At 40.3% G+C, this 26,585-nt stretch overlaps 2 protein-coding genes across 2 annotated transcripts; both read left to right on the top strand.

Moving 5' to 3' along the window:
* The first annotated feature begins 249 nt into the window (after positions 1 to 249).
* myg1 (myg1 exonuclease) lies at positions 250 to 18,648 on the top strand. The gene is made up of 7 exons (XM_008280754.1): positions 250 to 551; positions 1,290 to 1,402; positions 5,945 to 6,104; positions 7,265 to 7,414; positions 9,652 to 9,774; positions 10,569 to 10,750; positions 18,135 to 18,648. The coding sequence occupies exons 1-7, from the start codon at positions 276 to 278 to the stop codon at positions 18,322 to 18,324; spliced, it is 1,194 nt and encodes a 397-aa protein (XP_008278976.1). The 5' UTR covers positions 250 to 275; the 3' UTR covers positions 18,325 to 18,648.
* A 7,085-nt stretch (positions 18,649 to 25,733) lies between these two features.
* On the top strand, positions 25,734 to 26,585 carry LOC103356560 (leucine-rich repeat-containing protein 3-like). Its single transcript, XM_008280755.1, has one exon. The coding sequence runs from the start codon at positions 25,734 to 25,736 to the stop codon at positions 26,583 to 26,585; it is 852 nt and encodes a 283-aa protein (XP_008278977.1).

Genomic DNA, 26,585 nt, shown 5'->3' on the forward strand with positions numbered 1-26,585 from the left:
TTGTTTCACTGTCTGCAGCGCCCTCTGCTGCCAAAGAATTACACTACACATAAAAGGTTGTACAATTATTTCACTGGAGGTTACACCAGTTAGCTATATCAGTATCGTCATCACGAGCACTGTGAATTATTCAAAACTGCTTAAAAGAGAAATTAACGGAAGATTTTAAAAAGAAGAAGGAAAGAAAAACAAAATGAAATTTTACAAAACAGGCGCAGCACATCCGGTCCGGCTGCCAAATCTGTCCGCCACTGGCGCGTCTCGTGTGGGTTTGAATGTGGTGTTTACGTGCGTGTGTAACTGGATTAAAATTAACAAAAAGCACCTCTTCAGTAGCCACAATCAAACCTGAAAGTATTTTACGACGGTTAAACTGCTGCCGTTTACTGTCTGTGGACGTGACTCGCACAGGATCGAGATACATGTCAACCGAGCCCAAGAGGATCCGCACCGACAACATGACCGGTAAAAAGATCGGGACTCACAACGGTACCTTCCACTGCGACGAGGTTCTGGCCTGTTTCTTCCTCCGCCAGTTACCGGAGTACACGGTAGGTACAACATGCCGCTGGACGAGGCTGAAGGAGACGTGCTGAGTGTTTTTGTCACCTCGCATGCTGCTGTTTAATTTAATTTAGTTTGTTCCCTTCACACTAAACGGTACATAAACCTAACAGTCAATGTGTTGTTACATCTTCACTTTGCATTCGCTAATTCTGGGGAAACCATATTTCACTTCATTCTTTGTCATGGGTTCAGTGTCATGCTGTAACACACCAACTGGGGGAGCTGCTGTATAAATAGATTGGTCTCCCAAAGAGATGAAGCATGGTAATTGCAGCATATTAACGCATGTTACTCTACTACCAAAACAGTAGACACCACCAAAAGATGTCATATAATAACTTTTTGTGATATTGATATATGTCTTGATATTGTACATTTTCTGCATAATCGGTTTAGAAATTGTCTTCAGATAGGTCCACGTGTTATTTATGATGAGTTGAGAAGCTGACAAAAAGCGTGTTGTAACCTAAGAAAACTGATTTAATTACATATGTACATTTATGTGTATTTTTCTGGTTGGAAATTACAGAATAGCCCATTGATTAAAGGTTACAGCCCAAAACACCCTGCACGTCCTAATTAGGGCCACACTCTTGTTACAATTAATGGTCTTAGAATACAGATATGATGGCACATGATACATTTGGATCATTAGTATATATGATAATTTGTTAATTTTTTCCCTGATATGTTACCTACAATTCTTTGTGATCATTGCCCAGGATGCTGAGATCATCCGGACCAGGGACCCGGCACAGCTGGCAGAATGTGACATTGTTGTCGACGTGGGAGGAGAGTTCGACCCAAAGAAGCACCGCTATGACCATCATCAGAGGTGCAACTCTGGCAGATAACTGCTGCAAAGAGAATGTGTTAATTACATTTTTGATCCCAACAGATGTCTAGAATTATGTGAACTAAGGCTGGGGAATATGAGAGTCTTTGTTGTTCATCAGCTGTCATGGTAATCATATTGTGGGTTCATTTTAAAATGGTGAATCATATTGCAGCGTTGTTTTAAAAATCAAGATTAAATTATTACTGCAGTGCAGCTGCTAAGTTGAATTAATCACCGAGTCATTTTGTGAAACGTTTGAGAGTGTCTGCTAAAAGTGATAGTCCAAATTAATTTTTAAATTATCAACAAATGCAGTGTGATGGAAGAACTTGATTTTTGTTTTTTTACATAAACAGATATTGTAATATGCGTACAGTATGTTGAAGTAAGGCCCTGTGATAGACTGGCGACCTGTCCAGGGTGTCCCCTGCCTTCGCCCTAAATCAGCTGGGATAGACTCCAGCCCCCCCGTGACCCTAGTGAGGATTAAGCGATGTATAAATAGTGGATGAATGGATATTGAAGTAAGGTTCACTTATAATCATATCTTTTTTCTCAATCACCCAACATTTATGTCCAAGTATGTATTTAGGGGATGGAAAAACAAACCAAACATTGTAAATATGCCACATCTTAATGTGTCATAGCTCAAGGGCACAAGCATAGCTAATATTCTGAATATTATTCACTCTATTTAGATCTGACAGTATGCCATGTCTTTGAGCCAATCACCATAGGTAATTTTATGTATTACACCTGGGGTTTTCTTGCTTTAACATAATCATAATGTACTTTGAAAAAGGGCAGTGTCTTATTTTTTTTCATCTTGAGAGATTATCATTATCGATATTTTCATTACCCCAGGTCCAAGGATGACAAAGTAAATTTCCCCTGTGGCGTCTGTTCTCACATCCTTGAAGCCCCCCTGATTGCATGAATCATGAAGGAACAGGGCTCCATGTTTTGTGTTCAATTTCCTGGCAAAGTTTCTTTCGAATGATTGCGTTCGCTCAATGTTTCATCACGTTGAGTAATCAGCCCATTCCAGGTGTCTTGACAGCTTAATGTCCTGATGATAATCAGAGATAGCTTTTATGACCACGGTGATAAAGATATGCCAGGGCTCTCTTCCTGGCAGGCGGTTAGTGATAATTAGTGCTCCTTCAATTGAACGCCCCCCTGCTGTTGGTTCACGAGGCACAGAGGCTGCCATGACACTGTCAGGGGCCACAGGAGAATGTGGCTGTCACTCACATGCGCGGATGGGGGCAAGATGGTTGTGATGGCAGGGCTAGATGTAAGTGGGCTGGAGGAAGTTGGAGAAGGAGCTGGCAACAACAATCAGACTTCTCATTTCAATAGCGCTTCTTTCAAAATAGTGACAGTGTGCAGATGAAGTTGACAGCAATATGAGTGCATCACAGTTAATATCTAAAGTAAGAGCATAAAATTAAACAATTAAAGGAGTAGTGCATCATTTATTTCCTCTCTTGTAGAAAGTAAGCTGAGAAAATTGATACCACTCTTATGACTGTCTGTTCCATGAGCTGGTAGGTCCTGGCAGATTTTGTTTCCTATGGATGGAGCTAACTTTGCTGGTGTCCCCTGTTTCTAGTTATAATGCTATGTTAAACTTAGCTAACTCGCCGCAGGCTTGAACAGACAAGAAAGTGATGACAATCTTCTAAATCTTTGCAGGAAAGCAGACACGCATATTTCCAAATACGTTTAACTGTTCCTTTCAAAGACAGATCAACAAAAACGTACCTGTCCTTGACCTGGCTCTTTGCTTGTTTTTATGCAAGCTTTGAAATAGGGAAAACAGACTGTATAATTAAAAATAACTGTCCCAATAAGTCGAAGCATAAGGACAGAAAAAAAAGCATTCATGGATTTTCCAAAGGACAAATTCTAATGTGAGAAACTATTACAGATATGGAAAACTTTTATCTTAGAAGTTTCTTAAGCAGAGAAGAAAATGATTACAAGAAGTGGAGGCAGGAGAAACATTCTCCAAATACTGACTGAAGGTATTAAAGCACACCAGATTAGATCTGGCAGGGATTAAGACTGTGGTTGCTCACACTCAAAATGCACTCACTACTCCCTCTCAGCAAAGAAATAAAAGTGCGTAAATATATTTTCAGCAGTCAGAAATGTGGTCTGAATTTTGCCGTCCCTCATCACCAGTGCAATTAAATAGCTAAAACATTTTACAAATCTTTTCATGGTAACTTAGTTTATATGTTGCTCACAGTGGATTTACATGTTTTGCAAGCCAGGAACAACATGTCACTGTGAGTACTAAAAATATATAATACATTATGATATCGCAACAGCTCATTCAATTAATTGGTGATTTTGGGAAGTTTTCTTTTAATGATTAGTTTATAATCTACATATCACTTATAAAGAATATTCATTTATTGGTTATGTTAATAATACATGAATATACAATAAATGTACAAGTGAATCTTCAAGAAAAGGATACAAAATCTTTACTTGTATCACTATTTTGCAGCACTCACAAATGTTAAACTTTTATCAAGTCTATGTAAAGGTAGGTGTTGAACCAACAATGACCCAAAGTACACACAGTTTCTGAAGTACTTAATAATACTTTAAGGTATAATAAGGTCTAATAGGTATATGAGGTATATAGTAGGTCACAGTTGTATCTAAATGAATTAATTTTTGTCTGTCAGAGGAGGGCATGATTAACCAGAGTGAGTGTAACTACTTAAACTGAGCAGTTTTTTCTTTTGTGGAAATCCTTATTGTATGTTCAGGAGTCCCACGGCACATTAAAAAGATACTTTACAAATTGCTTCGTGATTCAATCACTGTTTGACACACATTGGCAATGACTAAAATAGTCTCACTGAATGAAATAAATCCAAATAAGGTCTTTGTAAAAGAATTAATTGTATTAAACTTGAACAGCAACAGTGACTTTGGCCTTTTTTTGTCACACTATTTGTAAAATGTTGCCTTTTAAAGCCCACTGAGGAATCTTTCTCTCTGCAAACCTAATTGCTCATCTCTCGGGGGGACAACTGGGATGAGCATGATCGAAAATTACTGGCCAGTAGTATTCGTTTCAAAAAATGCTAGAGTTTCTCGAGTCAGTGAGTTTCTTGTCATACATATACATACATAATTATGCAGACACAGCAAATAGTGTTCAATAAGACCATTCCCTCTCCCTCTAATAATGTAGCGTGATCAGCAACATTAAGTGCTGCAGCTGGTGCAGTATGGGACTCAAAGTACAATATATGTTTATTATCTTATAACAAAACTTAATTCATGCCTAAATATTTCCTTTTTCTTGAACTGTCGTATTGTTGAGTCTATGGGCTGAATGCTGTAACTACAGTATCTTTGATTTCACACAAACACTTTGATGACTTTGATGAGTTTTTCTTTAAATCATTCTCAGTTTTAGTCTGTCATTTTCCTCTCAATCATTGACTCCCATCTCCTGATTATCAGCATAGAAATGCCACAGCTTGGCCAATTAGTCCTTTAATGGCTGTGATTACCCCCTACTTCTCTAGCATGTCACTCATTCATTTGACGGGAGGTTTTCCGCTGTGCTGCAGCCCAAGCATCCTAATTAAGCCTGAATTAAATGACCAGCAGTGGCTTGGTGCTGGAGCCCACCCAACTCAGCACGTGTCTGAGCAGAGACCTCCTCCAGTGGCTGTGTGTGCTCACACTGACAGACATGCTGGAGCAAGAGAATATTTATGGACGCGTTATTATTGATGTCCGATACACAGCTAGTAATGTGGCGCATATAGCAAGATGCAGCATTTTATTGAAGGGGTCAGTTATTGGAAAAACGGTGAATAATGTGATTACGGGCAGAACACTAATGTTTAATCGTGCCGGCCTTGCCTTTAAGATTGAATGTTAGATATCATCAGCCTATAGACCCTGCAGCATTTTACAGTTTTGAGCAATAAAACAAGCTGTTTTCCATTGGCAATTTTCAGATTTCTTGTTCTGTCTGACCTGCACTCCATAGATAATATTTTACTGTAATAAAAACAGAGAAAGGCAGCAAACCCTTAAAATTGAAACTGTAATGAGAACATTTTTGGCATTTTTGATTAAAAATGGCTAAAAAATCATTTATGATTCCATTACCAAAATAATTCTAAATTAAATTCAATTTGATTGAACAATTAGGGTTTTGGATGGTTGATTATACAAAAGAGGACATTCAAAGTTGCCACTTCAGACTTATTACAATTTTAGCTTAAAAAATAAAAATAAAACCAACAAAGAACTATAAAAAAAATTATTTTGATAATATTAATTAAAACATTTTTTTTTTAAAGTTTTATTTTAGTTACAGCCCTCTCTACTTTAAATAAACTAGTTACATGGATGAACAGGAATGCATATGTTCCTAACCGTAATACAATTTTTTTTTAAACCCTCTTTTCCCTCTTGCTGTACAGACTATGGTGTTTGGGGCTGTTAAGTTTTTGTGGCAGTAAACCAAATGTTTGTCTTTCTTCTGTTCAGGACTTTTGCAGACACTTTCCACAGCCTGTGTCCAGAGAAGCCATGGGTGACCAAACTCAGCTCTGCCGGCCTGGTCTACCTACACTTTGGCCGTCGACTGCTGACCCAGCTGACGCAACTCAAGGAGGATGATAGGCAGCTTGAGGTTCTCTATGACAAGGTGAGAAGAGAGATGGCAGGTTTATAACAGGCAGTGGATTTCTGCTGATTGTGTTTTATTCACCAAACAAACAATTCATTGGAAACAGATGTTTTCCACTGGTCCACTTGTGCAAACACCATTGCCTCAGCTGGTGAACTGAACCTAAACACTATCCATTTTATCATGAAGTCAGAAGAGGAAGAGAAAAAAAGGTCTATTAAGTGGGCAAGCTTGTTAATCACAAATAAAATTACAGAAGAAGATAAAGGACATTTATCTCCTACATATGCAAAAATGTAGGCCAAAAATCTTGTTTTATGTTTACTACAAAACCACGTTACTGCTGAAAATGTTGGTTGGTTTAAAAACAGAAAACATGCAATTCCTATATGTAGGAAACGCAGAATGTCTAGTATTTAATGTTTAGTTTCTGGCGTTTTGCCTTCAACACACACTTGGCGGTAGAGTGTGACTAGATATAAACAGAGTGAGACAGGAATGTGGCAAAGTTCCTCTGCAAGAATTAAACAGAGTTTAATCTAGTGGATGTTAGACAGCTCAGCCAACAGGAGACCTTGGCCACATTAAGCCAGTCAAATCTTAGGTCACCACAAATATTAGCGCTATTAACTCATATTATCATCTGCCTTTTGATGTGTCAGTTTGTTTAAAACCCCAAAGTAATCCTTTTACTCATGGCTGGGGCTTTATTTATTTTAGGATGTTGCGTGTCTTGTCCTCTGCCAGTTCAGACAAACTGAACCTCTATTTTTGCCCCAAAGCTTAGTTCCACTTGTAAGCCACTTGTAAAATGTCATCTCTTTGGTGATTGACCTTTGGGTGTACAGAAGAGTTCACTCTTCAGCGCTGTATCTCTGCTTCTACTTTGCCTCCTCCACTCCTTGTATTTTGGAGTTTTGCGAGTGAACTGTAAAATAGCATCTCTCCAGTTTCCTTTTAGTTTAATGACCTAGCGCTTCAGCCTTCAGTAATTGCTCACACACTGTGACCAGAGGGGTTGTAATCATAATATTGTTATCAAAGTACATTTATCAATAATGATTAAAGTTTACTACACTGACTTAATGTTCAATATTAGTATAAACATAAAACAGTTGATTCTTGTGTCAAGACACGTTCATAACCTGTACTGACGTGTCTGTTTACATTGCTTGCAGCTGTATGAGAACTTTGTGGAGGAGGTGGATGCTGTTGACAATGGAATCTCACAGTGTGAAGGGGAGGCCCGCTACACTGTCTCTACCACGCTGAGCGCACGTGTCGGGCACCTGAATCCATGTTGGAACAGCAAGAGTCAAGATACTGAGGTGAGCGCATGTGAGTGTGAATGTACTGTGTACCCACACAAAGCACACAGAAGGTCACAGACAACAACTAATGTGTGCGGGTCTGTATCTGTGATAGAAGATTAATTAAAATGATTACAATGCATTTATTAAATAAGACAAAAATGTATTTTATGATTGCCTGCATTTCTGCAGCCCGAGTCATGGCCAGTTTCACTGATGCTGTAGATGAAATACTCTTATCTCCTAAGTTCAAATAAACATGTAAAACACCACACAACAGTGCTATGCAGGCAACTTTCAACTCTATAGTTATCAGTGAAGCCAGTATTCTTTCCTGGCAACCCAACAACTCCCAGAATGTAAGCACGAGCCACACATCCTGCTCTTCTCTGTGCCCTAATCAGAACAGATTATACACTTAACATCCAAGGAGGGTAATTTTTGTACCTGATTTATTTGTGGATTCCTAAGACACACTTAATGCAAGACATTACATGCTGAAGTGGGAGCACTTCAACTAGCAACTATTTTTAACAGTGATTAGTCTACCGATTAATTTCCTAATTAATCTTTTGGTCAAATGAAATTCATCCATCATCTATACCCACTTTATCCTGGAGAGACTCACAGTTGTTTGGAGCCTGTAAACAAAATAAACAATACACATTGTAATTTTCTGACATCTTCAAATTGCTTTTGAACCATATACATATATTTTGTCCAGCCAGCTGTCCAAAACTCACAGATAATAAGCTACTGTTGTACAAGACAAAGAATAACCGTACACGTTGAAGAAGTTGACTGTGTTTGTTTTTTGATCATGAATAAATGTTTTAAAAAGCTGTTGAACCGATTATTTCAGTAATTGTTTCATCCTACTGATTTTCAGCACTGTTACATATACAAAATATCAAAAAGCCCCACAATAAACAACAAACATCAGTACAAACTAATGCAAAACTACACGTCCTGAATAAAATGCTACCATATAACAATTACATTTATCAAATTGAGGACTTAATGAACCTCTCTGGTTAATGAGTAACCGATCACCTTGTACCAATTTCTTTTCTGAACTGCCTGAAGCCACTTTCGTTTTGAATGTCTCGATATTTAGTAGAAAGCCGCTCCACAGTGGGACTCTTGTCTAATTTAATGACAATCACACACAATGAGCAACCTGTAGTGTTGCAAAAGTAGAAAGTGTGTTAGGTAATGGTAAACATGACAGATGCAATGCAATGCAATCAGTGTTTAGAGGTCGTCCTTGGAGTGGAAACAACAGAGGCACAGAAAATGACCTAATATGACTTTTCTGTCTCTCATTAGTGCAGGACATGAATGTCTGTAGGGACACAGCCCCTGTTTTCTGCAGACTCTCATGAGATACCTGCAGCCTCGCTTTGCATATATGTTGACCATGCCAACAATGTTTTATGTTTTTTGTTTATTTATTTTTCCTCCCATCTCTGGGGTCTCTCAAGGGACTAGCTGACCTATTTTATTTTATTTTTTTCACATTCCAGCTCACATGATTATAATTCTTGTCCTGACACTTGCTTCCAATTTCCCCACTAACTCACACTGCAGGCAAGCCATCTCTGATAGGGAAGTGAGAATTGAAAAATGTTTGGTAGACAACTTTATGGTACACTAACCTGGTGAACTCTCAACAGTGGCTGTTTGTGATAATTGAAAAAACTAATGGATTTTCATCTCCACCATCCATGTTGAATCTTAGGGCCACTGCAGCCCCTTCAATCAGATGCATACTGATTAGACTCCTGCATGACATGCTGAGCTTGTCTGCGTGTGCACGTATTTGTGCCTGTATCTGTGTTGGGATTTCATTCTCATGCTCTCTTTGGTTTTTGCTCCTGAGACTTGAGTCAGTGAGTGAAGTCAGGCTGGGGGTTTGTGCACAATATGACAGGAAACTGATGAAGCAGGGCTATAAGGATCAGTTGGGAGATGGTTAGACAAGACTTTCTCACCCCCATTTTTTCTGGCACACAGCCTCACAAGTATTTGACATCAAACTGTATTGGAATTCAGAGATGGTGTAGTAGTGACGAAAGATGTGAGTGATCAAAAGGATTTTAAACTGCGAGGCAGGCTAGTAAAGTTCATCGAGTTCTTTTTTAAAATTTATTTATGACATCTAAAGTCAGAGCGTGATACAGTTTAAGTTGCACTTTCTTTCACTGTATTTGACTGTAACGTGCGTGTTTGTGTGCGTTCCATCTCATCTCTAGGAGGGTTTCAGAAAGGCTCTGAAGATTGTTGGGGAGGAGTTCCTCGACCGTCTGGATTTCTATAAGTCCTCCTGGCTGCCGGCTCGAGTGGTCGTGGAGGAAGCTGTTAAGGAGAGACATCAGGTACAGGACTGTGTGCAGTATTCATTTTTATTTTTTTGCACAATTTATCAGGAGCTAGGACATCTTCTAGGCTTACCATTGATCTTCTATAAAGATTCTCATCTTTGTGGCTGCTTAGTTGTATTGGCAGTGCTTTTCAGTGTCATCTTTAGCATCTGTATAATTAAGAAAACATATTTTAATGTTGATCTTTCAGGTTACTAATTTCTGTCATGTTTTTTTTTTTTCTTTTATGAGTATCAGTTGAAATAATGTGTGATTTTTGTATTAAAATATAAAGTATTAATGTTCTAGTAAAACAAATACAAATACCAAACACAGTAATCCAACATCTTTCAGAGGTAGAGGGTCCCTGTGGCTCCTCATGCTTCCTACCCATGATGAACTAGAAGATACAGTTTATGGTAAAATTGTTTAGCATAAAATCAGAATGGCGATTTTTTTTTTTTCATTACAAAAAAAGACAATTGCTTTTGTTTTTGAAGAACTTGTAGTGGCATTAAAAAAGGTCGTTTTTTTCACTGACTGTTCTCACTGTTTTGATGTGGAGGGAAAATAACAGTCGTTCATGTTGCCACTGAGATTTCATTTCAGTTGCAAGTTCTGCTGTCAATGCCAAAAACTAAAGACTCTGTTCTGGCTCCATATTTTAGCTCCTGTAAAAACATAATTGTCTGCTTGTTCTTTTTTCTTCACTCTTGTTTTCCATGAAATCTCAAATTACATGTTTCCACTCTGTCCTTCATCTTACACATTAGCAACGCCCAATTTCCCGGCTCTCTTCTCATCTGTAGATAGATCCCAGTGGGGAGGTGCTGTTGTTCTCCCAGGGTGGGTGTCCCTGGAAGGAGCATTTGTTTGCTCTGGAGACGGACCTCCAGGTGGAGACGCCCATCAAGTTTGTCCTTTACCCAGACCAAAATGGACAGTGGAGGGTCCAGTGTGTCCCTGCTGGGCTCAACACCTTCCAGAACAGGTATTTGTTTTAAAAAAACAAGAATTTAGCAAAGTCTGTTTTGAGTTAAATTTTGTTGAAAATCTTTTAAATGCCATTTCTGCACTGTGAGGTACAGATTGCGATTGTACATGCGGAGGGAGCACCTTGCATGAGTTACCTTGGCAGAAATCAAGCATGCAGTTATTGCAAAGTGTGTTGTGACACTGAATCACACACAAGAAATTTTCCTAGGCAGGATTCTTTTAAACATCAGTGGAAAACACTGTGACAGACACGATGCCAGAGTTTTCCACGTGTTGAATCAAATTGAGCTCTGGTGACGGGGACGAAACGTGGTGTAGCTTTCATGCTTATTGGACCATTCGACAACTACTCACAGAGGGTTGATGTGATACCTGGTGAGAGAGTAATTCCTTCAAGGATAGAAATACTTGTTTGTAGGATGAAGACAATGCTTTAGCTAAGGCAGAGGTTTTGTTCTCACATCGCTCTCTAAGGAGCTGAAAGGATGTTAACACACGTCAGCACAGCCACCTGAGCCCTTTTTTCCATGCACACCTCTCTCACTCAGGTGTTTCTTTTTCGTGCTCCTCATGTTAATTACACCCAGTGCTTCAAATACAGCAGACAGACAAACACTACATGCAGGTTTGACAATTTAAGAGATGTTTTTATTTACAGCCACTTACTTGCATGTGTCAGGATTTTTATGAATATTAATGAATGCGAAATCCATGCACTATTGAACAGTGAGGTCGCTTTGATTAAATATACATAGTACACCACTGTTTAATCGCATGTTTGTCGAAATATGAATGGATTTAGGCCACTCAAAAATTGAACGATATCACTGAGCATTTGCTGTATCAATTCATCTGTAAATAACAGCATAGGAGAAAGAAGACATTAAATATGCAAATGTGCAAAGACGGTCACTAAGTTTTCCTAGTTACCTTCCTTTTGTAGTGTACAGTATCTGTGAGGCGGGGCACACATTTAGCCCACCATGGTCACAGTTACAATGCTGAAAATGCTGATGTTTTGCACTTATTCTGTTTATTGTGTTAACAGAAAATACTAAGTGTAGCCGCAGCTAATATTTCACTTAAATGTTTTTATGTTTTTGCTACAAACCTGTTTTCTGTTACTTCTTTTTAAAAAATTTCCCTCAACTGTGATTTTTTTGGTAGCTTCCTTTATTTCATAATATTTTCATGTATTTTATCCTGAGTGTCATACCTTCTATTGCCTTACTCACTTCTTCCTGCTGCTTTTGTTGTGCAGCTTTTCTGTTTTTAGCAATAATGAGGTCTTGAACCCTTGTCCCTTGAGCCTGGCCCTTTAATGAAAGGTGGCTCATCCGTGCTCATTAAACCGGGTTAGCATTCTTGTCTTGTCACTCCCTACTTAATGACGGTGACGACAATACAACAACCCTTTGTGTGAGTGCATCAAATGATTATCGACTATTATCAGTGTTCCTCACCTTTGGAAGGAAATGGTTTACCCGGGGAACCTCTTGCAGTGCGACCTATAATGCTGCTCTAATAATGTCATTATCATACCTGCTGGAGTTGGAATGTTATTTATCTACTATCACAGAATGTAGCAAACATTATCAAAGTATGGCCAACAAAAATATCTTCTAGGCTCCCCTTGAATCTTCTATGGAGATTCTCATCTTTGTGGCTGCTTAGTTGTATTGCCAGTGCTTCTTAATGCCATATTTAACATCTGTATAATTAAGAAAACATATTTTAAGGTTGATCTTTTTTACCTAAGATAGGGACAGAAGAGTAGCTACAGAAAATCTTCTCGTACAGAATTGATGTTGCTTCTCTATTTTTTTCGAGTACTAGATTTGGTTCTCTTGTTCCAAATTTTCTCCATTTGATATTGATCTCTGCTTTTTAAAAGTGGCAGCACCATGTGCACATCAGCCTCAGTGACTGAAGTGGAAGAGTCATGGTGATGATGGGTGCTTTTGAAAGCTGTACGGATCCCTCTAGGGACAGGTTCTTACATCTAAATACCCAGATTTGTTTAGCTCAAACATTTGATAAAATGCTGTATTTTTAAGGCAAAGACCTATGCAGAACTTTAAGCAGGCTTCTCATTTTAAGCTGAACATCTCTGGTTAAAATGACAGACTTCCCTATGGCAGATTATATTTGTCAATAACGGTCATTCTGTAACAGCTAAAATAAAGATTGTCTGGTTAATGTGCTCTCTGCAGCTGGTGTCTGTGTTCAGGCAAAGATTGTTAATTAGTGAAAAGATGTGTCACTCTGTAACACTACAGTACAACCACAAGGTTACTATTTTTTTTAGGTTTTTAGTCCATGTTGAGAACCTTCAGTAGGCTACCACTAAAAACTGTGGTGCTCAGCCAGCAGAAGGGGGTTAGACATTTTTCAGTTGTTGGTTTTTTTTGCCTTTAATTACTTTTAAATATTTGGAGGTAAACCTAATAACACTAAATATGTTTTAGCATTAAGGCTTAATGAGCAGATTCAGCAACAACTTGTAGATTTGTAAGAAAGAAACAGATAATAACTGTAGGAAATGAGGAGGGAAAAAGTCATGAGATTTGCGAATGTATCAGCTAATGAAGTGAGTGAGACTGAGTTCTGTTTGTATGTCTATGTGCTCGCAGAATGAATCATAGCACATTGAAATATATGGCATTTTGCTATCATCTTCCATCACATCACACTGTGTGTCTCTCTGCTCACTCCACTTACTTGTGTACATGATTAAATTAGAAAATGCAATATATTTTTATGTGATACATTCAGCAGTAGTTCAGGGTGACTCAGTTCTGTTGCAAGTAATGAATTAGACATTACACACAAAAAAAAATCCAATCTTATTGTCTGACATCTTCGCTCTTTTCATCCCCCCCAAACCCCCCAAGTGAAAATTGACCTTTCAATCACATTTTTTGTAGGAGAGTAATTATTATTGCAACTTCTATTTTATTATTCATCATATCCACGTGATTTTTAGGAGCTGTTTTCATCTATGTCAAATACAAATTCATCCCAAGGAAAAAACTAAATAGGAAATCTAATGGTTTATATTAAAGATTTATCCTTTAACAAATGTCAAAGGCAGGGAGGATAATTTTGTTTACAGCTGTAAGAAGTTATGGCTGTCTATATAAATTCCACTCCTAGCAAAAGAATGAATGCAGTGTATAATTTTTAATCAAATGTAATTGAATTAAGCCTATTTTTTTAAATACTTTAGCCTCACAGCTAACAAACAAATGCAGCAAAATAACTTAACATAGATAAATAACTTAACACAGTTTTTTGACTCAGTCTTGCATGGTGTGTATAGACTGTGTTTTGCATGTTGAGTGCTTTTTAAAAAGAATCGTTCCCAGAATTTGGGAACGTTGGCTTTGCATTGGCAGCAGCTTAATATGCCTCTGACATGGCATTAAACTGTGATGCTCTTGAAATAGAATCACAAACATAAGAGCCCAGAACTGACAATGAAAACTACATCAAGAGGGAACCTGTAATATGAAGGCAATGAATAATTGTTGCTCAGTAAAATGCCATACATAAATATAATCACAAGTTTAAGGGAAAACATAATAAAAACAGGTTCATTCTGGTTCACTGCATGTTGTTTCTGTCTGCTTTGTACATGTGGCATCTGTTGCCTTGTCTTTCTTTTCTGGACAACAAGTCCTTCCTTTGCTTTTCTTGAGATGTCTTCCTTTTATGTTTGAAAGTTTATTTTTTTGAATTGATCTCAGATATACCTTTATGCTAGAACTGAGACCTCACTGTCACAGCAGATGGTCTCTAAGCTCCTAACCGCCGTGTTCTTTAAATGTCTTGTTACCATTGACTGTACCTGCCCTTGTGCTTTTATTCTGCGTTTGACAGGTCTCATTATTGATACACTGTGGGTTGCTTGAGAGCAGTAGGGGATCTCCTGAGCACATCATGCCCACAGACACGGGAAGAGGGTGGAATAGTTTTTTGATTCACTTGGTTCTGACCAGTGGGTGCTCTGTCAGATGCCTTCTATTTTCACCCTATGCCATAAGCTCCTGGCTCTCCCATTAGTGTTTTTTTCTGCCCCCTGTCTGTCTTTCGCTCCCTCCTGTGCTAAGTATTTCTGTCTCTGTCCTGTAATCAACCCCTTCCATTTCATCACTTTTTCCCTCCTATCTGTCTTACTCTCTTCCCATTAATTCTGTGTCTTCCTCCTCCACCCTCTCTCCCCTATCTCGCCGTCTCACCTTTCACACCTTCTGCCCCCCCCTCCACCCCGCCACATATTCTCATCAGGCGGCAGAGCTTTCAACTAAAAAGACAGGCACCTGTTTATAGTCGCGGAGCACTTCAAAGATTTAATTTAATGCCAACATGCTGTTTGGTGTGGAGCTACTTGGGAACAATGGCTTGTGAGATAGATAGAAAAACATAGCTCCAGATGGCTCTTTCACTGGGTGGCCTGTTTCCTCCCAGTAGGCTTGTGCCGACTCTGCAAAAGGGGTGTTGTTATCGCCTGTGTCCCTGCGACTGCACCTGGGCAGGAAAAGGTCTATTTTTATCAGCATCACATTGCTAAGGAAATGTGAGCCGGGAGAAGGATGAGGGGAGTGGAAACAGTCTTTCCTTAGAGATGTACTGTATAGGATAATACTGTAGGTTGACAGCAGCATGAGCTGAACCAAAAATGTATACGTCTCTTTGAAGAAAGACTCACTGGAAGACTCACTGTCGCAGCTTGTGTTAGGGCTGCAAGTAATAGTTATTTTCTTCTTTTAGTAGCTTTTTTTCCTCTTTCCTTTCCATCTGATTATTTTGATGAATAGTTTGGCAAATAAAATGCCAGAAGATAATCACAGATGTGTCCCACAATTACCTGTCACTGGATTGACATGGCCCACAAGTAGCATCACAACAAAAGCAACAAATCTTCACAAATAAAACACTGCAGGTAGACAAATAGGTATTGTATAATAATTAAAATTATCTGTCCATTATCAAAATAGTAGCTGATTTTTTTTCTTCTTCTTGTCAATTGACTAATCTGTTATATTAATGCTTTTAAGGCCGAAATTACATCATGCATTAAAGGAGGATAAAAAGCTGTCGTGTCTCTGGCTTGAAGAAGTGGAAAAAATGAAAAATGTGGGGAGGAAGTGATGAAATGGAAATAATTCCATGTAATTTCCCTTCAAAAGCAGCAAAATGATGCTTGTTTTTCCTCTTCTCTTCCTCTTGTGATATCAGTTTGCTAAATTACCATCATGGCCCATGTTGAAAAGAAAAAATATGTGAAGTGTGTGAAATCTGTAGCTCAGAAATGGTGCCCAAGACTTGTGAGTTGTCAAGCTGCAGGAGGATTCAACACCTCTGCATATATCCAAGTGGCTTTTGTTATTGTCTTGGAGTAGAAGACTCACCAGAAGGGTCCAGCTCCTTATAATACCACAAAATACATGCAGGTTTTTTTTTTTCATCTTGAAGATTTCCTGTCTCTAATACCCACTCAAAAGTATTTTTTTCTAATAAGGCACTAATTCCCGCATTAGAAAAGCTGAAGGGGGAGGAGGGTCTTCTAATTGTGGTTTTATTTTTAGACCGGTCATCTTGAGAATGAGAGCTTCCTGGCCTGTCATAACAACAACAGTCATCCCCCTCCTACTCCTTCCCTCATTACCAGCCCTGTTGACCTTTCCTCCTAGCTTGTTTTCCAGCCATACTGTGCAGCTATCGATTTGTTGATTCTTTAACAGGGATTATAGGTTTGTCATGTTTTCCTCCCCAGGTTGTCCTGTGGCACTCTTAACAGCGATAGGACTGTGCAGATTTGAGATAATAGGGAGAATAATGACACGTTTCAGTGAACATGTGCATGAAAACCATTTGACATTATGGTTTACTTTTGCACAATTACAGATGACTGGCTGTCTGATCGCTCTGGATGTTGCAGTAAAGAATGTCATACAGAATGGCAGTTAATATTCAAAGGGGAAGCAAAATCTCTGAGATATAGACCCTTCAAAATTGAGAACAAGAGAAAACACTTTATTCGCTTCAAACCGCAACCGTGCTTGACAAACGCGTCACTTTATTTCTGACAAGTTCGACTGTTCGCTTCCATAATTCATCAAGTATGTGACAAAGAGAAAGAGGAGGATGAGGTTTGCGAGACATTTTCAGTGAAATCTGTAGCTTTTCGTGGATTTTAGCAGTTTTAAAGGCATTTAAAGTCTATTTCAGAAGCAGCGAACGGGTGAGAGGTTGACAGTGAAATGCTGACTCAGTATTAAATCAGAATAAAACATTGCTAAATTTAACAATACTCTGAGGAGAACAGGGGTCTAACATAATGGAGATAATAACCCCTTAAAAGCAAGAATGACACACACATGCACACACTGAAGATCACTGGTAATGTGTTTTAAATGATCTGCCAGGCTGTGGACGGACCTGTATGCTACATGCAGTAGGTGGTAAATGAGCTGCTCTACATTTTTATGAATTTTCATCCTCTGTATGCTTCATCCAGAGACACTTTGTCGAGGTCAGCTCGTAAACCCTTGCAAAGCCAATCTTTTCCCCACTTTGTAAGATTGCCTGTTGACTCGGCTGCCACAGAATGGCTCTTCAGCCATTGTGCCGATGTGTGATTTTCCACATTACTGGAGAAGAATAAAGCTGATTTTTATGGGCCTATTTGCTCAGACTGATTGTAGTGCTGCTATGTGCACAGGGTGCTGCAGTTTACCTTTGACGGCAGCACCTTTACCTCATGTCCGTCTGTCAATGAAATCTGGAAAAAAAGAAAATAGCCAAAAAAATGTTGTGCTCAGCTATGCAGAAATAGCAGAAGAAATGTCATTACATTTAAAATGTCTTTATGTTAAGTTTTGTTCTTGATGATTGAACAAACAGTTATTTACATTATTGTTATCCCCCCACCCTCCCCCCAATCTATTAAATAGGGCTAATATTGAATCACAATTTCCTGAATCCCAAGGTGTTACTTCATATTTCTTGTTTACTCCAATTACCAGTGCATAATCCAAAGTTATTGAGTTCAGAAACATTGGACAACAAAAAGAAGCAACTGTTCATATTTAAAGAGTGTGTCTAAGCAAATGTTTGTTTTTTTTGCATGAAAACAGACCCAGACAATTGAGCATTGAGTTAACTTATTCTTCAACCTTTTTGATGTTTTTTCATTGTTAGATCTTTTCATTATTCCTGTGTCCAGATATGGTTTTATGAGGGCTGTTGTCCTGCGTGTGCAGACATGTACAGCACAGTGTGTTTTGCAAAAGCAATGTGTCAACAGGAAATGAGCAGCTCACCACATAGTGTCCATCTGTAAGCCAACTTGCCCTTCTGTGCTCCTATCCCAGGCTGTCCCTGCCAGAAGAGTGGCGCGGTGTACGCGATGAAGCACTGTCAGAGCTCAGTGGGATTAAGGACTGCATCTTCGTCCATGCTAGCGGCTTTATTGGCGGGAACAAGACCCAGGAAGGAGCCCTGGAGATGGCCCGGAGGACCCTGCAGGGCGCTGCCCAGTCCCCCGCCAACGGCAGCAGCTGACTGGTTGGAGAGGACAGCGAGTAGCACATTATGTTTTCTGGCCCAGTGTTTAGAGAGAATAGCAAGAATTCAAATTTTAGTTTGATATTATGCAGCTCATATGTCCCACCCAGGGCTGATGTTGTGTAGTTCAGCCATGCCAGAGTGGGGATGATATGGAAATGGCAGCCAAATGACATCAGACCAGTTCCTAAATGCTGTCATGCCAACACAGACTCACTCTGGACCGTAATGTTGACTCATGCTATTCTTCTTTTCTCTACCTGTTCTCATAAATGTGTATCTATCTTGGTTTTCACTTCCAATAAAAGACAGTTTGGATTACTTTGTGGTCTTTTGTAAACATTTCAGTATTGGGATAAATCCAGCAATAAACACACTGTTTTCCATATTCTGCTCTCATCTCAAGGTTTTCACTCTCAGCCAAGCTAATATGCTGCTGTCTGGCCAACCAACTCCGACATCTTCAAAGCCTGTGAATACCACGGCCTTACCTTTCAAGGGTTGATTTATATAGACACCTGGACAGTGGTCCCTCCTTTCATTTCCAGCACACTGACATCAACTGTAGCACTACAAAGAGATACAGAGGCTACTTCCGCTGGCTCCAAGATCAAAGCGTCAATAATGAGGCCTGATTAATTCTGAGAAATTAAATTTCCAAACGCCACAAAGAGGTGCTCCTTGTGGCTGCCAGTGTCGTGACAAGGTTACTGGCACTAGGACGAGCTGTACAGTCAATTTCACTGTAATAAAGTCAGGGGATGTGTCTTGAATTTTCTCATTAACACTCCAGATTTTCTTTCCCCCTAGCTCTACCTGTTGCTCCTCCCTTATTGCATCCTCCATAAGGCTGACCTTCTGCTGCTCTTGCTCTACATAACATATTGCTGTAATTTCATTGCTGTGCATTTTATTTCCATCAGTGGGGGTGGCATTGTGCAAATGCCACTGCAGTGAAAAAAATAACTCATGTGTTGATACTTGCAGCTGTTAGTGTTGCTGTAATTCATATCTTTTTCCTCATTTGTCTTTCATTGTGTTCAGTGGTGTGGACTGTTAATTCCTAAACAGCAACATCCTTTAACTGGCTTTTGTTGTCATTGTTTTGCTTCAGTTTTTCTGAAGCGTAAATGCCACTTGGAAATACAAATGTTTGTAAGTCAAGGAGTCTACACAGATAATACACGGTCACAACAATAAAGCTCATAGTGTAGCATCTCATCTATATTTGGTCTACTGCTGAGTTATTGTTTCCCTTTTAGCTGAGAGTGCACTGGCTGTTTTCTATTAGCTTTGGAAAACTACTCTTTGTCTTGCATTTTCTTTTCCACACTACCTTTGTCTCAGAAGTACACACATACATACACACATATTTTAGCGTTGTAACTCGCTCTCTTTTGTGCTGGACTTGAGCCAAAGTCCCAATTAATCTATACACATTTGACAGCATTTTACAGTCACATGGTTCATATTGTATTCTCTGCCAACTATAATGCTGTATTATGCTGGGAGATGCAGCAAATAACCCTTTTTCACAACTTACTTCAGTCGAAAGAAACAGGACACAGTAAAGGTGTATTCATCATGGTGCTGTAATTGGAGGCACTCTGAGAGAAACATCAAATTGAAGGGAGGAAAAGAAGCGACTTGTAGCCTAATATGTATTGATTTGAGTTTCCAGTCGCCGCTGTACCCTTGCATGCACAATTTCAGATTCGTGATCAAGTGCACTTGCCTGATTGCTAGGCACAGGAAATCACAGGATGCTGTGACTGTATTTTAAAGTTCAAAGTTTCCTCAGAAGACCTTCCTTGCATTTTTGCTTGAACTTGTATTTTTTAAATATTTTTTTATTTTAGCCTATGCGCTGGTTTTCAGTTCTTAAAGTCCTTTCCTGTTGCCCAATCTACTTACAAAGCAACATTTTTTAATACTTTGTTTTGTCAGCAGGGCCGATTTTCCACATGCGCTGTAGTTTCTAACAACACAGAGGCAGACCAAACCTTTGTGTTAGTTCTTGGTCGTAAGCATTTTCAGACGACTCCAACCCTGGCAAGTCCCTGTTGACCACGCTTTGGAAAAATGGCTGCCTAGCGCCTCAGCAGAACACCTGCCCCCAGCCTGACCTGTTGTTAGTGGATTCACTCCCAAGAGAATGACAGACTGGTTACGAGAAATGCTCCACTGCTTTTTTATCTCTGTCTCTGCAACTCCATCAGGCATACTCACTAGGACATGTATTTCGTGCTTTTTGTCCTCCGCCTTTCTTTTCATGACACACATAATCGACACAGTCACAGCCTTGCACTGTCTTGGAGGAATAGCTTTCTGCCACTGACTGTCACATCTTTTCCACTGCCTCCTTCTGTTTACAAATTTGTGTAGGGTTCATTCAGTTTTCCCCTTGGAGAACTACAGTCAAATCAAACAGATGATGCCAAACTACTTCACTTCACTGCAGTCAGGTTTTCCAGTAGAGATCACACTGTCAACACCATCATAGGCAACCTGCTCATAGGCATGTACATCTTTTAAAACGGCATTCTCTGACAACCTCCCAGATAGATGCGACGTAACCACCTCCCTTCTTGGCTCAGCTTTTTTTTTGTTGTTTTTTTTCTTCCTGCAAATTGAACTTCGCACCCATCATCATGCTTTTCACTCTTCGTTCAAGGACCGGAAAATAGACAATGTGCAATACTTTTTTTTTTGGATGAGGGATTTTTCTCTTTGCCATCATGTGTTTTCTCATTATGCTCCCCTTTGTCCCTTGTTTTCTGTCTGAAAATCCACAAAACTCAGCTTGTCTGCAGCCCTGTCTCTGGCAAACATGGAGACAATCACCTGTCAAGGGCAAAACATTCACAAAAATTCAGCTGTAAAGTGGGACAAAAAAGCACTATACTTGCAGCATTCTGTATTGTATCTGTCAGGAGTGGAAATGTCATAGGTTTTAGCAGGCAGATGGGAGCAGGGCAGGCTGGGGAGGCAGAGGAGGGATATGAGGTGCCATCGTGGCTGTCAGACCCATCCTTTACCCCCCGAGGGCTCTGCTAGATGGGCAGATATTCTCGCTGCTTATGGTAAAAAAAAAATCAAAGTGGGAGCAGGGCAGTTGCACTAAGTGCAAACCTCTATGAATAATATTTCTCTACATACGTACACTGTGTGGGCTCTTTTTGTGTGACTGTCAAATTGTGTTCACATGCTCTTGTTGTTATTTATATGGAAATTCAATATGTGTATGTGTGCGAGTCTCAAGGTTGCCTCATGTCCTGCCACAGCTGTGTTGCAAATTCATGCATTTGCTTCTATGCCTGTCCAAGTCAATCTTCGTTTCCAACTTGATATACTGTGGACTTACACTGTGACAAATGAAGTCTCTTTCTGCTTGACCTCCAATACTAAGCGTGGACCAAACACAAGTGATTAGAGGAGGCGCGTCTTCCCTTTAATGTTGTTCTCTTTCAGCTCTATCAGTCAGCACTCCTGCTTATCTGAGGGTGACAGCTGCAAATAACATTTTTCTTAACAGTCTGATACCTATTGCAAGTCCACAGGTGATAAATGTTTGAATTCCGTGTACTGTATTAAAACTGTTATTACACGCCAAGAGATGACTAAAAGAAAAACTAACAAAATGGGAAACCACATGCTTGCACAACACTCTGTGCGCCTTAGCATTGATTCTCCAAATGTCTAGCAGTCTACTCATAGAGTGAAACACCACCCTTCCAAAAGATATTCCCTCACTTTGTGTTTTGATGACAGTGGTGGAGAGCACTGTCTTAACATGTTGCTCCAACATCTTTCATAGGTGCTCAAACTGGTGTCAATTCTGACTGTGAAGGCCACAGTATATGATTCACATAATTTGTCATGCTCATCAAACCCTCCAGTGACCCTTTGTGCCCAGTAGATGAAGGCATTGTGATTCTCACAGACACCACTCCCATCACGGTAGAAATGTTTCATCATGGGATAAAGGTGATCACTCAGAACAACATTGTATTGATTTGCAGTGACCCTTCCTTCCATGGTGACAAGTGGACTCAAACCATACCAGCAAATTGCACCCCACAGAATAACGGAGCCACCAGATCCTCCTCGATGTAGGGGTCAAGCGTTCATGCACTGTTACTGTGTATGCCACACGTGCACTCACCACTTGTTGAGAATATGATGAAGGATGACTTACTTTTTTTCCACATCTCTGCAGACCAGGACAAATGGGGTTTGTACCACTGAAATGTGCATTCATCTTTCTAATAAGTGCACTGTGCGCTGCAGACTGAATATAATGCTGCCCTCTAAATATCTGTTCTTGGTGATGGTGTGATTACGTCCTGCATTGACGTCCTCAGTCACCAGAGGAAGAGTTGCTGTGTGGTTTTTCCTTACATACTGAAGTAATGTAAAGAGCATTAATGTCAAACAATGTGGACTGTTGACCATTGTTAATAAATCTAAATCAGATGTCACTGTTCCTGTTAAACCACTAACTAGTTGTGTGGTTTTTATAACTGAAGCACCTGCCATCTGTGCCCTAACAATGAATATTCTTTCAGTCATCTACATCTTTCCCCTTTTCTTATCTTAATATATAAATCTAAATTGACTGGGCCTTCTTGGTATTTTTAAACATGCCACAGAGCCTAACTGAATGTTAATTGCTTTATGGCACCGTGCAGTGCTTCTTTTCTTATCTTTCGATGCCTTTATTCAGGATTTTCTTTTAATTTGTCACTCACTTGTCTATTTTGCTTATTCTGTACTCTGAAATATCCTTGTATACCCGTGTTCCTGCCTGGGATTCAATCCAATTTTGCTGGAAGAAATGATTGTAAGAATTAAATTATATCCAGAGCTAATTAGTTCATGGAGGTAAGCAGTGTCTTCTCAGAAATCCGGGACTGATGCCATCTATAGTGAGGGCAAGAAGAAGTGATGATGGCACACACCTTGTCCCGCGTATTTTTATTTTTTTCTTTTTTTGTCTCGCTCTCTCACACACACACTAAGAGAGAGAGAATGAGTTTGCCCCACATCTTCATCGCTATAACTACCCTCCACTGGTGGAGACAGTCAGTGATGGAGCTGTCTGCAGGCGACGAACCACGGAGCCGCTGCTGATTCTCTTTACAGAGTTTTTTTTTTCTTCTTCATAAATCTATCGACACTAAAGCAGGAGATGATGACCAATCTTCCTTCGGGAAAAACCCCAAAGTAAAACTACAAGCGGAGTCTAAAAAAAAACCCTCCTGATCCGCTGCATGGACCCAAACTTCTCAAGGAACCATTTAACAGGTCAGTTCTTTTATTGTCCGTCCATCATTTACGCCGCAGTTTAAAATCTAACTTGTGATCGTATTTTTGCTGTGGTCTGACATAGTTGTTGGTTTCTTCCTTTAATTTGGATAAACTTTCATGTAACCGAGAGAGCAGACACGAAGCTCGGTTTAAATCTTTTACAAACTTCATTTTTATCATTCAGAAGTTCCAAATGATGCAGAAAACACACATTTGCTTTCTTGGAACAAACAAAAAAAACAAAAAAACGCTGTGTTATCTGGTTACCTTTGAATAGTCCTGTTGACCAGGTTAATGTAATTTAAAGTCTAAATGAAATTTCACTGGAAATGTCATGACTTCAGTGCAGGTTAATCTCATAAAAATCAAGGTATGATACAGGAGATGAACTCAGAGAGCAGGGAGTGTCTCTTTTATTCTCTAATTTGCCTTACTGTATTTTAAATAAAGGGAGGAATATAGAAAAAAATAATAATTGGAGGCTGCAATCACCAGCTGTAACCACATTGCCAGCTGTGTTTGCTTTGGGAGTCCCTCTTTCAGCCTCTCTCAGTCCCATTCTTATTCATGCAGCAGGTGATTATTTTGGCTAATTGGGGATTTGCATGCATGTACGTTCACTATGTTAATAACGGACAATGAAGGAGTGGTGAGCTAAATCCTCACCTCAGTTTAGAAAAGCACCCAGTGGACATCACAGGGCTGTCGCTCAGTCACCTTTAGGCACATCAAGCAAATCTAGGCCACTCTTGATCTGGGGTTGAAGGCTTCCCTGCATGTTGTCTGTGCAGGCAAATGGACGCACGTGTCAATTTTGAAAACGGGCAGAAAGCTGAAGGTACTTGACATTTAAGGGGATGGTCTTTTAATCAAATTCAAGCAGCATTTTGTGATTTCTGCCTCGGAACAAGAACATTTTACAGCTACACTTGTCTGAGCAAAACACCAATGTTCTGAAAACACCTAAGTGGATTGTCTGAACGAGCACAAATGACACCATTTACAGACCCACACAGATGAAAAATATGTCAAGACAAGCAGAAGAGACTCAGCGACTCCAAAATAGCTCAACACACATTACACATGTAATGTATTCTCCAGTGATTTTTGCTCATGTGATGCAGAGTCTAGCCTCGTTGCTTTTTTTAAACTTTTGCCTCCTAACTGCAGGAGTGAGCAGAAGCTCACACCCAGACTACTGCTGGGTTATTTTTTCCAGCTCTGTCAGTTATTGACACTGTGGGACTCTGGCAAGATTGATGTTCTTGCTGTTAATAGTGTAGCAGGCAATGCTTGGGCTATCGATCCCACCCTTTTCTAACCTTCATCCCTACAATGCACATCCCCCCCCACCCCCCATTTCACCCTTGGTGTATGATTAAGGGGCTGAGGCATCATGGGAAAATAAATAGAGGGATAAATGAGATGAACATGTATTGATGAGTGTAATATGATGCTTTTCTTCTGCTCTTGAATTTGAGCTGCAGGAGGGACACAACAGGAAAGAGGCGGGGAGGAGTTCAGATAATCTTGTCTAATGATTTATGTCCTTTTAATGCAGAAGGGTTTTTCAACCTTATTAGATCACTTAAAGTATCATTACTGCTGCTTAGACTGTGATTTATGAGGGAATCACTGCAATAAAATATGCTGATGCCTCTTCTAAATGTCCATTTTCATTTCAAAGTTATTAACAAGCAGCACCACCAATTCTAAATTAGTTGCTGTGCAATGGACAGAAATTGTTCTCTCACATGTTTTGGTACATTTTTGTCACAGTGTCGCTGCATACAGGAGCATTTTTATTCAATAAACTGCTTTAAGCTCATTTAATTTTCTATCTGTATACCCACTGACCTTTTTTCCCTCCTCCTCCTCTAAAACATGATAATCTCCCCTGTGAGCATTCATTTTGATTGCATGTGTTTGAAGGTTTAGTAGAGAGAGAGACAAAGAGAGAGAGCAAGAGAGCGAGAGAGAGAGAGAGTGTCATGTTTTCCAGACTGACCCTTTTCTTTCAATCTGTCAGATTCTCCCGCTGCGACCGTGTGCATCTGATTGGGACCTGGTGTGTGTCTAGAGGCTATGGTGAGGCGATGTGCACAGGATGGCGTGAGGAGAGATGTACCAGTGTCAGTGGAGGGAGAGGTAAAGGACTGGATCTTCATTCATGGCTATGTGTGTCGCTTTTGTTCTCGGCTCTGTGGGGTCAAGCGTCCCTGCAGTGCCCAGACAGCTGCCACTGTGCCTGGGACACGGCCACGGTACTGTGCTCAGATGCCGGGCTGCGGGAGATCCCAGAGGGAATCCCGCCGGAAACTGTCTCCCTCCACCTGGAACGCAACTACATCCGGAACATCCCAGAGAGTGCCTTCAGTGATCTGGTCCACCTGCGGGATCTCTACCTGTCCCACAATCGCATCGACTCTCTCGCCTCGGGGGCCCTGCGGCATTTGGGCCCCGAGCTGCGCTTGCTGGACTTGTCACACAACCAGCTGAGGCAAGCCAACAGGGAGGAGTTTGGCTCCACCCGGGCAAAGACGCGCCTCTACCACAATCCCTGGCACTGTGATTGTGCCCTGCAGGAGCTGATGGAGACTCTGAACCTGGAGCCCGAGACGGTGAACGGGATCATCTGCGAGAGCTCAGTGCGGGGGGTGGGCGAGGGGAGCAGGTGGGAGGACCCAGGGTCGCAGGGCGAGCACGCAGGCCAGCCACTGGTTAAACTGTTGGATTCTGGGGTGAACTTCTGCAGCCTGCAGAGGAAGACCACTGATGTCGCCATGCTGGTGACCATGTTCGTGTGGTTCTTCATGGTCATTGTGTATGTAGTGTACTACGTGAGGCAGAACCAAGCTGAGGCTCGCAGGCATTTGGAATACCTGAAGAGTTTACCAAGCCCACGCAAGACCCCGGCTGAAACAGACACTCTGAGTACTGGTTTCTGA

Source organism: Stegastes partitus, unplaced genomic scaffold (assembly GCF_000690725.1).
Source record: "Stegastes partitus isolate 25-593 unplaced genomic scaffold, Stegastes_partitus-1.0.2 Scaffold208, whole genome shotgun sequence".
Taxonomy (NCBI): domain Eukaryota; kingdom Metazoa; phylum Chordata; class Actinopteri; family Pomacentridae; genus Stegastes; species Stegastes partitus.

Coding starts and splice junctions, on each gene's coding strand:
- myg1 (XM_008280754.1), top strand. CDS start 276: ATGTGGTGTTTACGTGCGTGTGTAACTGGATTAAAATTAACAAAAAGC. Junction 552..1,289: donor GCCAGTTACCGGAGTACACG/GTAGGTACAACA, acceptor ATCATTGCCCAG/GATGCTGAGATCATCCGGAC. Junction 7,415..9,651: donor GCAAGAGTCAAGATACTGAG/GTGAGCGCATGT, acceptor TCTCATCTCTAG/GAGGGTTTCAGAAAGGCTCT.
- LOC103356560 (XM_008280755.1), top strand. CDS start 25,734: ATGTGCACAGGATGGCGTGAGGAGAGATGTACCAGTGTCAGTGGAGGG.